The sequence below is a fragment of the Microcaecilia unicolor genome, chromosome 4 (genome assembly GCF_901765095.1).
Source record: "Microcaecilia unicolor chromosome 4, aMicUni1.1, whole genome shotgun sequence".
NCBI classification, from domain to species: Eukaryota; Metazoa; Chordata; class Amphibia; order Gymnophiona; family Siphonopidae; genus Microcaecilia; species Microcaecilia unicolor.
In genome coordinates, this window is record NC_044034.1 from 124,020,948 (window position 1) to 124,036,298 (window position 15,351).

At 41.8% G+C, this 15,351-nt stretch overlaps 1 protein-coding gene across 5 annotated transcripts in view; it reads left to right on the plus strand.

Moving 5' to 3' along the window:
- Positions 1–15,351, plus strand: part of KLF12 (Kruppel like factor 12) — a 488,954-nt gene that overhangs the window by 411,921 nt on the left and 61,682 nt on the right. For all 5 annotated transcript variants that reach the window (XM_030200608.1, XM_030200611.1, XM_030200613.1 and 2 more), the window contains one exon: positions 11,379–11,536. In XM_030200608.1, coding sequence (XP_030056468.1) covers positions 11,379–11,536 — 158 coding nt within the window. The remainder of the gene's footprint in view (positions 1–11,378; positions 11,537–15,351) is intronic.

Sequence of the window (15,351 nt, forward strand, 5' to 3'; positions counted from 1 at the left end):
ACTTTACCATAGGTGCCTATTTAGATTAGTGGTTCCCAAACCTGGTCCTGGAGGCACGCAGCCAGTCAGGTTTTCAGTATATCCACAATGAATATTCATGAGGTAGATTTGCATGCAGTGGAGCCAGTGAATGCAAATCTCTCTCATGAATATTCATTGTGGATATCCTGAAAACCTGACTAGATGGGGTACTTCCAGGACCAGGCTTGGGAACCACTGTATTTCTCATGTAATTGGAAGCCTTCACCATTTCAATCATATTACACTTTTGTTAATAGCAGTTTATTTCTTGCCTGTTAAATACTGGATTATGTTAAATTGTCTCTGCATAGTTTTTAAGTTATTAATCAGGTTGCTTGTTATCAATTTGATAAATGTATTAGCTGATATGATCCAGTGCACCCTTTAGAGTCTTCTCAGCAGGATCTTCTTAGGATTCCATTTGTGACAGAGATTTGGAAACTAGGAGTGTGTTCTAGGATGAATAAGCTGAGAGTGCTTCTGAATAAGCTGAGAGGGTTGAATTTAGGACCCAAAGTGGTGAACTGGATTAGAAACTGGTTGACCGACAGGCGACAGAGGGTGGTGGTAACTGAAATCCCCTCAGAGAAAAGGAAGGTGAGTAGTGGAGTGCCTCAGGGGTTGGTACTGGGGCCGATTTGTGTCTTGTAGCGCTATAGAAACGATAAATAATAGTAGTAGTAGTAGTAGTAGTAGTAGTAGTAGATTCTGTTTTATTTGTGAGAGACATTGCAGAAAGATTAGAAGGAAAAGTTTGCCCTTTTGCAGATAACACAAAGATAGCCAATAGAGTGGCTACCCTGGAGGGAGTAGAAACCATCCATAAGAAGAGATCTCCAAAAATAGTTAAAGGTCATGCAGTTAAAATTTGACTGGGATCGCTTCTAGATAGTTGGACCAACTTGTCAAGTACTAAGATAAGTGGTTTTCTACGAACCCGTGAGTCTGTGAAAAATGCATAAAAGAAATTATTACCATCCTATCAGAAGTGAGATACAACACAGGATAGGCAGGAGGTGGAGTGCAATGATGTACTAAATCAGAAAAACACACTGTAGGACTGCCAGTCAGTCTAGAAATGTTTTTCCAGTCACTGAGCATTATTTGAATGCAAAAGAAAAAATGTAAAAAAAAGTATTGTTTGAGAGTTTGTTCTATTTGCTGTTAATATTGCACTGTATGTAATACAGAGTGTATATATATATATATATATATATATATATATATATATATATATATATATATATATATAGTATATTATGGGTTTAGTGGTTTATATCTAGGCAATAAATAGAAACCCTGAAGGGATAATTATACCCCAGTAGTGAATACTAGTTAAAATTTAAGGTCAAGAAGGTGCAGAATGTACTTGGGGTGCAGAAATCCAAACGGAGATGTATCAGATAGGAGAGAGATTGATAAGCACAGCTCAGGAGAGGGGCCTTGGGGTGATGATGTCTGAGGATCTCAAGGTGACAAAACAATGCGTGGGATAAGCATAAAGGAATCCTGTGCCGAAGGAATAGATCCTCAGGAGCTTAGTCAAGATCGGGAGGCGGGGCTGGTGATTGGGAGGCGGGGATAGTGCTGGGCAGACTTATACGGTCTGTGCCAGAGCCGGTGGTGGGAAGCGGGACTGGTGGTTGGGAGGCGGGGATAGTGCTGGGCAGACTTATACGGTCTGTGCCCTGACGAGCACAGGTACAAATCAAAGTAGGGTATACACAAAACGTAGCACATATGAGTTATCTTGTTGGGCAGACTGGATGGACCATGCAGGTCTTTTTCTGCCGTCATCTACTATGTTACTATGTAATGCGACACGGTAGTGGCCACAGCCAGAAGGATGTTAGGCTGCATAGAGACGGGTATAGCCAACAGAAGAAAGGAAGTGTTGATGCTCCTGTTCGTTGTTGGTTAGGCCCCACTTGGAGTACTGTGTTCAGTTTTGGAGGCTGTATCTTGTTAAGGATGTAAAAAGACTTGAAACGGTTTAGAGAACAAGCTGAATGAGGAGAGACTTGGGGACCTGAAGATGTATACCCTGAAAGGAAGGAGAGACGGGTGATATCATACAGACATTCAAATATTTGAAAGGTATTAATCTACAAACAAACCTTTTCCAGAGACGGGAAGGTGGTAGATCTAGGGGACGTGAATTGAGGTTGCAGGGAGGCTGAGTCAGGAATAATGTCAGGAGGTACTTTTCCACCGAGAGGGTGGTAGATACCTGGAATGCCCTCCTGGGGGAAGTGGTGGAAATGAAAACAGTAACGGAATTCAAAAATGTGTGGGATAAACACGAAGGAATCCTGTATAGAAGGCATGGAACCAAACAAGCTTAGTGGTGATTATATGGCAACACCAGTAATTAGGAAGCAAAACCAGTGCTGGGCATATTTCTATGGTGTATTCTCTGATCGTGGCTGGACAGATCTGGATGGACTGGAGTGGGGCTTTAATGACAACTTTAGAAGTTGGAGTATAATGCCAGTGCCAGGCAGAGTTCTATGGTCTGTGCCCTGAAAATGACAAGAACAAATCAAGATCAAGTATACATATTCAATACTCAGGCATGCGTAGTTCCCAGCATTGAATATCTGGGTATTTGTGCAGACCTGGAAGTTAACTGGGCACCAGCCAATATTCAGACAGGTGACCAGATAAATCAGTGCTGAATATCGGCTTGGCCAGTTAAGTTTGAAGTAGCCAAAAATAAACTGGATATTCAATGCCGGTCTGAATATTGGGCCCCATAGAAAGATAGACAGAGATATATAGATACAGATATAAATATATAATAATATTAATGTAACCTCGGGTTAAAGAGAATAAATTTTTAATACTTACCTGGGTCTTTGGGAGGGTTCAGGGGCGCTGCAGGAAGCGGAGAGTTTTTTTTTAAGCCCGGGGACAGTTCGGGACGTCCCCGGGTGAGAGGAGTTGGGCTGGGGTTTTTTTTTTTTTTCTTTTCCTCCGTCGGCGGTTCCGGCGGTTCTCGGGGGTTTGGGGCCCTGATTTGGGGGGTGGCAGGGTCAAGGAGCCGGCGTTGGGTTGAGCCGGGCAGCGAATTGGTTTTTGGCTCCCGGGGACGGGTGGGCGCGTCCCCGGGAGTGAAGAGGAGAGCCGGAGTGGTGGACAGTGAAGGGGAGGCCGGAGGAGCGCGGCAGGAGGCAGCGCAGAAGTTTTCTGGTCTCCCGGGACGCGTGTGCGGCGCTGGGGGGAAGCGCCGGAGTTGTTTTTTTAAAAAAGAAAATGGCCGGTGATTCGCGAGACGTCTACGCGAGTGTGCATGAGGCAGCGCGCCTCATGCACAAATCGCGGACGCGCGTCTTCGCGACTAGGCCGAAGCCGGGGCCTAAATTTTGGGCCGGCTTCGGTTCTTTTTTGTTTTTGGATCCGTTTTCGCCCCAGGACGTCCGGGACCGGAACCGAGGGTAGGCATCGAGTGTGCTGAAAATCACGGACAAGGTAAGGGGTCTTTTGACCTGAAATTTTATTTTGTTTATTTTTAAATTTTGTAAATTCGGTTTTTGATTTTTTAAAAATCAGGGGTTGGTTCAATTTAAATTTGGTTTACATATTTGTGATCGGGGAATTTTTCTGGATTTTTGGGGTGGGTTAGTTTTTAAATTTAAATATTTTTAGGGGGTATTTTGGAGGGGTGCCAGTTTGAAGGGGTTAATAAAGGGTTAAATTCTTAAATTCGACAGGGTAGATTAAGGAAGGGGTATATAAATTTTTGAAATGGGTTTTACAAATTTTGGGTAATTTTGGGGGGGTGTTAGAGGGGATAATGTGCGACGGATAGGAAAATTGGGGTATTTTTAAAATTTAAAAGCATGGTTAGAGGGAGGATTCAGGGTTTTAGTGGCAGGGAAAATTTGGGGTGTTTTGGAGAAATTGGGAAGGAGTTATAATTTTATTTTATAATTTCCCATTAAACTCTATGGGAAATTGTAAAATAAAATGGAGATTTTGCTGTGCTATTCAAGATTCCGCTGGTCAGCTAGAGAGTTTAGAATGTTGGAAAAGGCTTGGGATTGGTCAGCACTGCTCGGAATCCCAAGCCTAAGCTTGGTCTCCTAGGAGATGAGGCTAACTGGCAGTTGCAGTGAGAGGCTGGTGATTGAAGAGAGCGGAAGCGCAGCTCAGTGTGGGAGAGAAAGTGTGAGATTTTTGGTGATTGGAAGTGAAAAAGTGAGTTTAGTGTGAGAGTAAAAAGTGTGAGAGTGATAGTGAATGAAAGGAAAAGCCAGAAAAGGGATGTTATTAAATTTTTGATTAATTATAATAAACTTGGGGGGTATGAAGTGTGATTGGTTTTGGAAGTGAAGTGTATGAATGATAGGGGAAAGTGTATGAATACATGTGAGCATAAGAAAGTGGAATGTTGGGCAAGTGTGAAAGGGTTATCAGCCTCCTCAGTTAGGGAATTAAATGTTTAGCGTAGGATTGAAGCAGTACAGGGATGTTTATTTAATTTTATTTAAATAGTTTAATTGGCCCTAAGTATTAACTAATAATTCACTAGAACTATAAGTATAAACTACGTGTGAGAATAGATAGGGTTTTTCCTCCTATTAAGTTTTTAAGGGATAGGTTTAGAGAGAAGATCGGGAAGAAGAACCTGGAAGTTGGAAAATCAACAAGGGCCCCTCCGCAAGACAGACTACACCTGCAGCTAACTGTTATCAGCTAAGTGATCTTTGAAGGAATAGAGAAAAAATAGAAAAGAAAAGATAGAGAAAAACAGAGACAATACCATATATATACTTACCTTGATTGCTTCTCTAGAGTAAAACTGGTACCTGTGAAAATAAAAACAAAGAATACACAAAGTATCAATTCTAGGAGTTTACTGTGTAGCTTATTTGTTATCTGATTGAATTTAAAGAAATTGAGAAATGGTTTTATTGAAAGATACTTATCTGAAAGTTCTTGAGTGAAAAAGGGATTCCTGTAAAGAAAAAGATAAGAGAAAACAAGTTAAGATATTAAACCTGAGTGGAGAAATTGTTTAACTAGTATTGTGAAAGAAAATAGAAGGGAATTTGGTTAGAAGTAAAAATGTTATTGATTCTAGTTTTTATTATTAACAGAATGTGATAAATAAACTTGTTTTATTTATAGTAAGATAATGAAGTTTCTTTGATTCCTTCAACTAAGGGGATAATCCTGAATTTAGTTTTTCTTTCCCCTCATGGTTCAAGGGATTGTGAGGAGAGGTTAGTTTTTGTAGCTTGTCCCTTCCATTCTGGTGTAGAGCTCCTGAGTCACGACTATTGCCATCTGAAAAGTTGGAGCTCTATTTCTGATGACATCTGGTGCCAGAGTGAGAGGGGTACAGCCTACATTATACTAGCATTCTATAAAGAAAAGTAAATGCCTACTTTCCTTTATAGAATAGGCTCCTACTTGGCTTCTGGTTATAGAACTGCCCTCCATCCCCTGGATTCTATATATGGTTCCCAAATTAGAAGGTTAGAAGGTGTGCGTTCAAATAAATTGTTTAACAAGCCAATTTACATGCTGATTTGCTTCCTTTGAGTTATCAAAGATGGGCAGAAGCTTGGTCTTCTTGGGTGTGACCATTTCAGAGGAGGCTTTGAGTGGTTTAATCTGCAAGCCATTAGTCAAGTTAACTTTTGTGACTTATTGAGAACAGCAGTATAGGTTTATTGATAGAGCCTATATTTCTCCAAAAAGAGCACATCTGATGGGGATTGCCCTGACAGACAGTTGTTTAAAATATGGTACTGCAGCTGCCTCTTTAGGCCATATGTGTTGGGCATGTACAGAGGTTTTGGAAGGACGTTGCTATTAAAGGTTGTGCATATCTGGCTTATAACTCTCCCCATCTCTCCACGGATCTTCTTATTTGATGATTATTTTGTTGTTACCCAAAAAAACAGACAAAACTGTGTGGACTGTCCTTCACTATTTGTTTTTATTGGCAAGGCATGTAATTTTGCTCCATTGGAAAGATACATTGACTCATTGCATTATGCAATGGCAGAATCTGGTATATGCCACCATGGTTCTGGAGCATCACAAGGCTGGATGGTCCCACCCTTTGCGATGGAGGGCTTTTCAGAAGATTTAAGAACCTGTTTGGTGATGCCTAATTGTGCACATGGTTGGATTCTCAATTGTTGATCATCTCTGTTTGATTCAGTCACTCCTAGTCAATTTAGTTAGTTTCTGACCAGGATAAGAACCCAGCAGGTTTGAAACCTTAGTGTTTACAAAGGGGGGAGGGGAAAAAGGAGGGTTGTGTTAGGATTGACTGGAGAGGGCCAGGAGGAGGAGGAAAATTATATCAAATAGGTTGAATTGTTGTTATACAATCCATTTGCGTCTTTATCGGTTCATTTGTAGTAATTATATTTGTGTTTACTGTCTTTCAATAAAGATGATTTAAAAAAAAATATTTAACAAACCATTAACTGGCAATTAATTGATTGGCAATAATTGGGATTTGTGCACACAGCTGCCTACACGCTATTCTGTTATACCGGGAAGAAAAGCCCCTAACATGCAACTCAAAGGGGGCATGTCCTGGGGAGGTGCAGAGGCGTTCCGAAATGTTGTATGCAGTTTTATAGAATAAAGCCATTTCTGTGTCCAAATGCCATGAATTGGGTGCTGCCATTTATTCCAGGTTTCAGGTTTGGGTACGGGAATTGGCGCTGAGCGCTGTTCTATAAAGGGCACTCAACCTGTAGCGCTCTTTATAAACTAGTGCTTAGCGACAGATTTTTGAGCACCATTTATAGGTTTTCCTCCATGGGTTCAGTCCATACGTTGGGGCTGAAACTGATAAAAAAATGTTATAATCCAACACTGAAACTGTTGCAGATGAAGAACTGTAGAATGTTTGGATAATTCCTGAGCAAACAAAAGCCTAAGCCAGAAGTTGGCTTGAGGGTAGCTAATGTTCCAGTACGTCAGTCAGCATGTCAAAGGTTCAAATCTTCAAGAATTATCTGTGAAAAACATAAATATGTAATGGATTACCTACAGGATGGTGAAGGGGATCTCTAAGTCTTACTATAAAATAATGCTTTGAGAAGTCTTTCCAGCATTTTCAGAAACGAGATCCGGGCATTAGGAGATGTGTATCAGCAAGTGACAGGTTCTTTCTAAAGTCTACGTTTCTGTTTTTATAAGGCTACATTATGCTTTCGATTTTTCTGAGTTACTTTGGTGATAGATGAAAATGTATTGTATGTAAGAGAGGATTAACTTACTCTCGCCCTTAAAATGAAAAGACAATAAAATACAACCTTTTCTCAGAGCGTCTTTATTCATAATGCATCTTTAGAAGCAAACAGGATTATGCTGCAATGCAGGATAATTGTTTTAAGTACATTTAAGACTGGTTCCTCTAGCTTCAAGTCCCTCAGTCACTAAAAGTGCTGAATTGTTATGACTGGGCTTTGTCTGTGGATGCCCAGAAACATGAGTGAAAGAACTGAGCTCCTGTGACCAGAAAGACTTATATACAATAAATAACAAAAGTCAAAGTTAAAGCTACCAGGTTATTAAGCGTGACTTAGAAAGATGGAACAACAAGTCAAGGCAAGTAAGAAGAAGGGATGTGCAAACAGCTGTAAAAGTTTCATGAAATGTTTACTAAAGTTTTCTCACACCGCCCTTCTTGAAATAATTCAAATCAAGGCAGTTTGCAAAGTAAAAACAAGAAATAAAAAGTAATAGCCCAGCAGATTTAAAAAAAAGAAAAAGCAAAACTAACTACAGACATAAAACAACTTTTGAACCTGGCAAAAATGCTGACAGGTTAGGCAGTAACGAGATGCAAAAACGTGCAAATGCATGCCTTTCATCTTATTACTATGCAAATACCCTAGCACAACTAGGACCCAAAAACTGTGATATTTAATTGCCCAGGAGCATCAGATCACAAACTTGCAGCCTGATGCTCCTGGGCTAGCAGAGCAGGGTCCCCCCCCCCCCAGCTCAAGCCCCCTTGGCAGCAGACCCCCTCCCCCAAGCCTCAAGGTCCCCTCCAGACCCTCATGCAGCTCCAAGGAGGAGTAGCCTAATGGTTAGTGCAGTGGCCTGAGAACCAGGTTCAATTCCCACTGCAGCTCCTCGTGACTCTGGTCAAGTCACTTAACCCTCCATTGCACCAGATAAATAAGTACCTGTATGTAATATGTAAACCGCTTTGATTGTAACCACAGAAAGGCAGTATATCAAATCCCATCCCCTTTCCCTTTCCCTGCAGCCCCCTATAGGGGCTACCATTACAAGCAGCAGCAGAGGTCCAAGGGAGTCTCTGAGCAGATGAGAGGCCCACTCGCTCCTGCCAAGTGCAGTGCCTTTAGGAAAATGGCTCACTTCTGCCCGGACACCCTCCACCCCTGGGTGGGGGAAGAGGGTCTCGAGGGGGTATGGGGAGGTCTTGAGGTTGTAGGAGTATCTTGAGCAGGGCCTTCACATAGTGGAAAGGGGTCTGGTGCCGAGGGAAGAGCTTGCGCTGGAGGGGAAACCTTGCTCTGCTGGGAATAATGCTGCTACCTAAATAGGAGATGCTAAGTGCCTCTGCAATAACAGCACACTGGTTCTATGTGTGCAGGGGGCAGGTGACAGAGGAACATGGATGGGCATGGATTGGGAGGGCAGGACTCAGGGAGAGAGGGGAATTGCTGGAAAGGGATGAATGGAGGGGGCAGGGGACAGAGGAGCATGGATGGGCATGGATTGGGAGGGCAGGACTCCCAATCCATACCGGCAACATTAACACTTGGCCAAAATGGGCATATGCTGGGAACTCCCAAAACTTACTGAGGTTTAATAAAAGCGCCCCATTTGATAGTATATGCATGTAAAATGACACTTTTAAATTTGTCCAAGTAAGCATGATGATGTGTATACTTTTAAATGGCATGTTCAGGTGTCAGCAGTTATGCCTGTTCTCAACCTGGTGTAAAATATCAGTGCGCTCAATTTAGCCATGATTTCTGCAGCTTTTGTGCTAGTATTTTAAAAAGATACATATGGGGGTAATAATCAGCCTGTGACAGTCAGCGAATTTTAAAAATGTTGACAGCAGTAGACAGAATTAACCCCATATATTCCGTTCAAGGCCATGTCTGGGCACCAGCAGTGAATATCTGGGGCTCATTTAAGTGAGGAAGGCTGCCCGAGCTTATGCAGGTCCCAGCTGATATTCAGCTGTGGCTCACATAACTATAGCAAAGATATATGGAACCGCCTCCCGGCCCCTAAATAGCACCCCCATTCCCCACCCCCTTAGTCGCTGACAGTCAGAACCTCCCTTCTCCCCCCCTCAAAGAACGGCCTCCAACTCTCTCTAGTCTTAATAGGCCCCTTGGGCCTACCTTAGCACCCTAGTGGTCCAGTGGGGGCAATGAGTGTGGAAGCAAAGTCCACTCGTTCCTGCCCTTTGCGGCTGCTTGTAGAAAATGTCTGTCACAACCTCTCAAAGCTCCTTCCCAGTGTAGCCCTCTATACCACCCATGACCTGCCCACTTTTTGGGGGGCTGGTCAGAGCCAATATTCAACAGCACTGCCTGGTTAAGTGCCATTAAATAAAGGCGGTTAGGCAGCCCTAGGCAATTTAAGCAGGCAGGAGCTTTGAATATCAGCCAGATAGGTACCTATGTGTCTCCATAAAATAGAGCCAAAATAGATAATGACCACTTGTCATCACTAATTGGATTTAAGTGGAATTCACACATGCGCTTTGCTAGGAGTATGCCATAAAGCAGCAGGCACAAATTCTTACTTGTGTAGCCAAAAAGGGGGCAGGCATGGTGATGGGAGGAGTGTGGGCTTTCCAAGCCTATCAATCATATACCTACGTGCGTGGTTATAGAATTTGGGCCAGCATGCATAGATATAGGTACATGCATGTACACCAGCTTTTCACTGGTGTAAATAGATGTGCTTAAATTTAGGTGCATCTACCCGGCCCAAGGCATATTCTATATACCGCACCTAAATTTAGTCGTGACTAATAGAATACGTCTTGGTGTCTCTATCAGACATGCCTAGATTCTAGCCCATGGGAGGTAATTTTACAAAGAATTTTTCATACATAAACCCAGTTTTATATAGGCAAAAAGCATCTTACAAAATGTCCCCATGGGGTATGTGTGGTGTCAAAAATGAGCATACTTTTACATGACTCAGGTTTAGGCATGTTCAGAGATGGAGTTTGAATGGAGCTTTGGCAAAGTTATGATTTACACATATTCCCCCAGACTCTATATATGGCACCCAAATTTTGGCATGCTGCTGAGATATGTGAACGTCTTAATTGGCTAACTAGTCACTATCATGCAATGATTGGACAGTAACAACCAATTATTGACATTAATTGACACCAATCGTTGATTTGCTCACGTATCTGAATTTGTGCTTTGTAGCACTGGGCACCCAAATCCTATACTGTGCAACTCAAAAGGGGGCATGGCCATGGGAAGGGCACGGGCATGTCAGAGGCATTCTGAAAAGTTGTGCATGTTGTTACTGAGTAATGGGTTAGCGCGTACAACTTGGACGCCAGCATTTAGACCAGGTTTCAGTCGGTGTATGACTGGCACCCAAACTTAGGGTACGGGAATCGGTGCTATGGGTGATTCTATAAAGCATAGGTATTCAATGTTGGTCCTTGGCCACAATCCAGTCAGGTTTTAGGGATTTTTGCATGAATATGCATGAGATCTATTTGCATACAATGGAGGCAATTCATGCAAATAGATCTCATGCATATTTCAATGTGAAAATCCTGAAAAACCCAACTGTTACAGGCAATGTTATAGAATAAGCTTTTTCCACATGGAAAATGAAGGTGCCATATATAGAATCCCGGGGATAGCGCAGATCTTTTATGGCGCCCGTTTTTGAGCATCATTTATAGATTCCGGCCCATTGTGTATAAAATACACATATAGGTGTATACTCTTTATGTGAACATTGACATCTGTTTCTTTGGCTTCTTGTTAGCTACTATTTATGCAGGTTTGGTGGGGTAATTTTATGAAGTCACATAGGCACCTGGAAATGTGCATCTACTTGGCCTTCACACATAGACAACCTGCTATAAGATTATCTTCAAGGTGCCCTTGAAAGTAGCAGCCAGCCGTCTGGCTGCCTTTCAATATCAACCCATATGATTTGTTTGTTTTTGAAGGAGTATAAGAATCTTTGCCTAAGAGATATTGGCATCTTGGTCTTTTATGGTTTCTCTGAGTTGAGTATCTGTTCATTCAAGTCTACAGTAGATGCATCGGTATAGACTTATAGTGGAAGTTGCATTCTTTTCATATTTTCTTAAACTGTTCTTTTTTTTTCCTTTTCAGTTCACTTTCACCATTCAGTATTGAAAGCACAAGACGCCAGAGGAGGTCTGAGTCCCCAGATTCTAGGAAGCGGCGCATCCACAGGTGTGACTTTGAAGGCTGCAATAAAGTATACACCAAAAGTTCCCATCTAAAAGCTCATCGGAGAACTCATACAGGTAGGAGTGCATATTCAGAAAAGTGTTAGCAGTGAGTGGAGGAGTGGCCTAGTAGTTACAGCACCGGTATTGACATCCAGAGGTGCCAGATTCAAATCCCACTGCTGCTTCTTGTGATCTTGGGCGAGTCACTTAGATTGTGAGTCCTCCAGGGCCAGGGAAATACCCATTGTATCTGAATGTAACTCACCTTGGTCTACTGCTAAGGGAAATTTAAATAAATAAATTGGAGCTGCCAAAATGATCAGATTCCTAGTGGTGGATATTAACCATACCTGTCTTTTGACAATATCCTCATCACCCACAGGTTTTGGTAGCTGCTGTGCTAACTTCAAATGAAGGAAAAGGGAACTGCAAATCCAACAGTACACTAGGATGCAGATCCAAAAGCTAGACATTGTTAAATGCCTTCCTCCTGAAACTAGGCAACTTAGCAGTTCTGACTAGAGTTGAGAAACTGAGAAAATACCTCACATACCCTGATTTAAGAGTCAAGGTTGGTAATAACACAAATCAGCTCTGTTTAGAGACATAGGTATGGAGTCCTGCTCAACTGCAGAGTTCATTTCATGAGCTAGTTCTTCAGCTGCATTAAAGCTCATCCGTGTTCCAGTAATCCACATGGGATTTTCCAGCCATTCTGACTAATTATGGTAGAAGGACAACTTTACTCCAAGACGAGGTTTTCTGGTTTGTAGTTTTTTTTTTTTTAATCTGGATGGAGTTACTTGCTTTATGCTGATACGATTACAGAAGCAGATGTTAATGTGTCATAATAATTAACACTTATAATACAACAAATACCTAAATAAATAGATAAGTATACCTCCCCCCCAATATTCAAAAGCATTTAACTGGCCAGGATTGACACCTGGTTAAATGCCTCATAGCTGGCTATCTGGCAATATTTAGCAGGGGATAGCCGGCTATCCCCCGCTGAATATTGCTGGTTAGCGGCTAGCGGATAACTGGTTATATCGAGCGATAAAACCGAGTTTAGCGGCCAAATAAGGCTGCTTGAAAACATGGGGTATCTTTGGCCAGTTTCATGATAATTAGCTGAAGTCTGAATATCTGAATATCTAATTAGCCGGTTATGTTGAAACTGGCTAAAAATAAATTGGATATTCAATGCCGGTCACCAGAAACAGCCTGACATTGAATATCCGGCATCACCATGGACCGGGCTAAATCCCACAGTCTGAATATCGGCCCCACTTCCTTTATGATGACGCAATAACAGAAGCAGATATTAAAGTGCTGCAATAATTAACACTTATAGGGTCCTTTTATTAAGCTGTGGTAAGCGCTTACTGCAGTTTAAAAGGGCTTATCGCGGGACACGCTGAGGTGTCCTGTGGTAAAAGACCAATATGTAGGTGCAAAGAACGCACTAAAAAATTGTCATTTTTCTTGAAGGGGGGTCTGGGGGCAGAGAGTGGGCAAAAAAGCACGAATCAGTTAGCACATCCACATTACTGCACCCTAATTGATTAGCGAGGACTTACCACTGTGCCCTTACTGCCTACAAAATAGGTGGCAGTAAGGGCTCATGCACTAATGCAACATTAGTGCATAGTCATTAATTTGAAAAATGGAAAATCTGCCATTTTCCAGCTGTGGTAAGAACAGCCATAGCGCGTAGGAAAACCTTGCATAAGGGTGTGCTAAGGCCACTTTTTACTGCAGCTTAGTAAAAGGACCCTATAATAAAATAAATACCCAAATAAATAAATAGATAGATAAAAGATTTTTTTTAATTACATCAAATTTTTTTATCTATCTATTTGGATATTTATTGTATTGTGAGTGTTAATTATTACGAGACCTTGATATTTGCTTCTCTTCTTGTGACTTGTATTAGTGTACAGTGTTGTTACGTTTTGTGTTTTTGCTTTATGATGAGGGAATGGCGAAGGCAGAATAAAAGCCCTACCTTTTCAGTCTGAAATCGAGACAACTTCATTCTGGAGGTAATTTAAAGTGGACACTAATGTTGAAGCATCAAGTACACGTGCAAATCAGAATACTGACATATATGTAAGGATGACTGGGTGAGGCAAAAAAAAAGTAGCCCCTTAGAGTTTTTTGCTGTTTTCTCAGCAATCGCTAGGAATTCCGGTGTGAACTTTTACAGCTTTATTTATTGTTAGAGTGGAATGAGATTGTCTTTAAACACAGAGAAGTTATAGACTTTTTAGCATGACTACCCAGTGATTTTTGCGTATTCAATAATGTTTGCACTGTAAAACTACCATTATTTGAAGAATAAAAATGGGTACCAACTTACAGTTAATGACATCACAGTGACATACCCCCCAATATTCAAAAGCATTTAACTGGCCAGACTCAGCACCTGGCCAGTTAAGTGCCTCATAACTGGTTATCTGTCGATATTCAGTGGGGGATAGCCAGCTATCTCCCTCTGAATATCATCGGTTAGTGGCTAGCAGATAGCCAATTAAATCAGCCTACAAAACCGGCTATCTGCCGATTTTCTGGTCCAGTTTAGGGGCGATATTTGGCTGTGTGACTATGTGGGATATTTTTGGCCAGTTAGAATATAACTGGCTAAGTCTGAATATCTTCTAACTGGCCAAAAATAAACCGTTTATTACTACTGCTACTACTACTTATCATTTCTATAGCGCTAATCAGCGGAAACAGCCTGGCATTGACTGTCCTAGTTTAGAAGTGACAGTGAGAGTTAGCTGGGCTAACTCCCGCAGTCTGAATATCGGCCCCCAAGGAGGCTGTTTTACTAAACCATGTTAAACACTTAGGGGTAAATAAATCGAATACATTTTGACATTGAGAGGCAATTCCATATGGAATTGCCTTTAGAGATCTGCATTTTTGCACCTAATTTTAAGTTGGTATAAATGCTAGTGCCTAAGGACTGGCAGGCACATAAATGACTTTATTCTGTATCCTCATGTCAATTGCCTGGCATGCCCTTGACCCAACCACCCATGCCCCTCCCAGGTCCATTCCCCTTTTGGAATTGTGCGTCATAGAAATTTTTGCCAGTTAACGCTTATTAAAGCCAATTACTCTTCAAGAAGTTGGGTGGGCAGAGTAGCTCCAAGGACCTCGGGTCACTACCCTGAAGTTATTCAAGCACCAACTAATATTCAGTATACCAGTGCCCAGATAGTTACCCAGGCAAACACATAACTGCCAGTTCCTCCCTGATTCTGCCACTTAATGCCCCTCTCCTGTCTAGTTTAAGGTTGGGCATTTAAGGGTGAATTCTATATATGGTGTCAAAAAAGCGCTATTCTATAAACTGCTCTTAAAGTTAGGCATGGTTTATAGAATAGCGTTAATGTGCAGGGATCATGCGTAAATTTAGGCGCCACCATTTGCACCAGTGAAAATGTGCCAATGCCCATGCCTAAATTTATGTGTGTTGCCCTATATTCTATATTTACGTGTGTAATTGAAATCCACACCCCCGATCCACCCTGAAACACCCATGATCTCTCATTTGCACACCCTCTATTTTGGGCCACTGGTATCATTTAGGCGTGGATCCTGTGCAATTATTGACACCAATTAGACTTAATTAGCATTTAGGTGCATACATTTACATAGTAACATAGTAGATGACGGCAGAAAAAGACCTGCACGGTCCATCCAGTCTGCCCAACAAGATAAACTCATATGTGCTAGTTTTTGTGTATACCTTACCTTGATTTGTACCTGTCTTTTTCAGGGCACAGACCATATAAGTCCGCCCAGTACTATCCCCGCCTCCCAACCACCAGCCCCGCCTCCCACCACCGGCTCTGGCACAGACCATATAAGTCTGC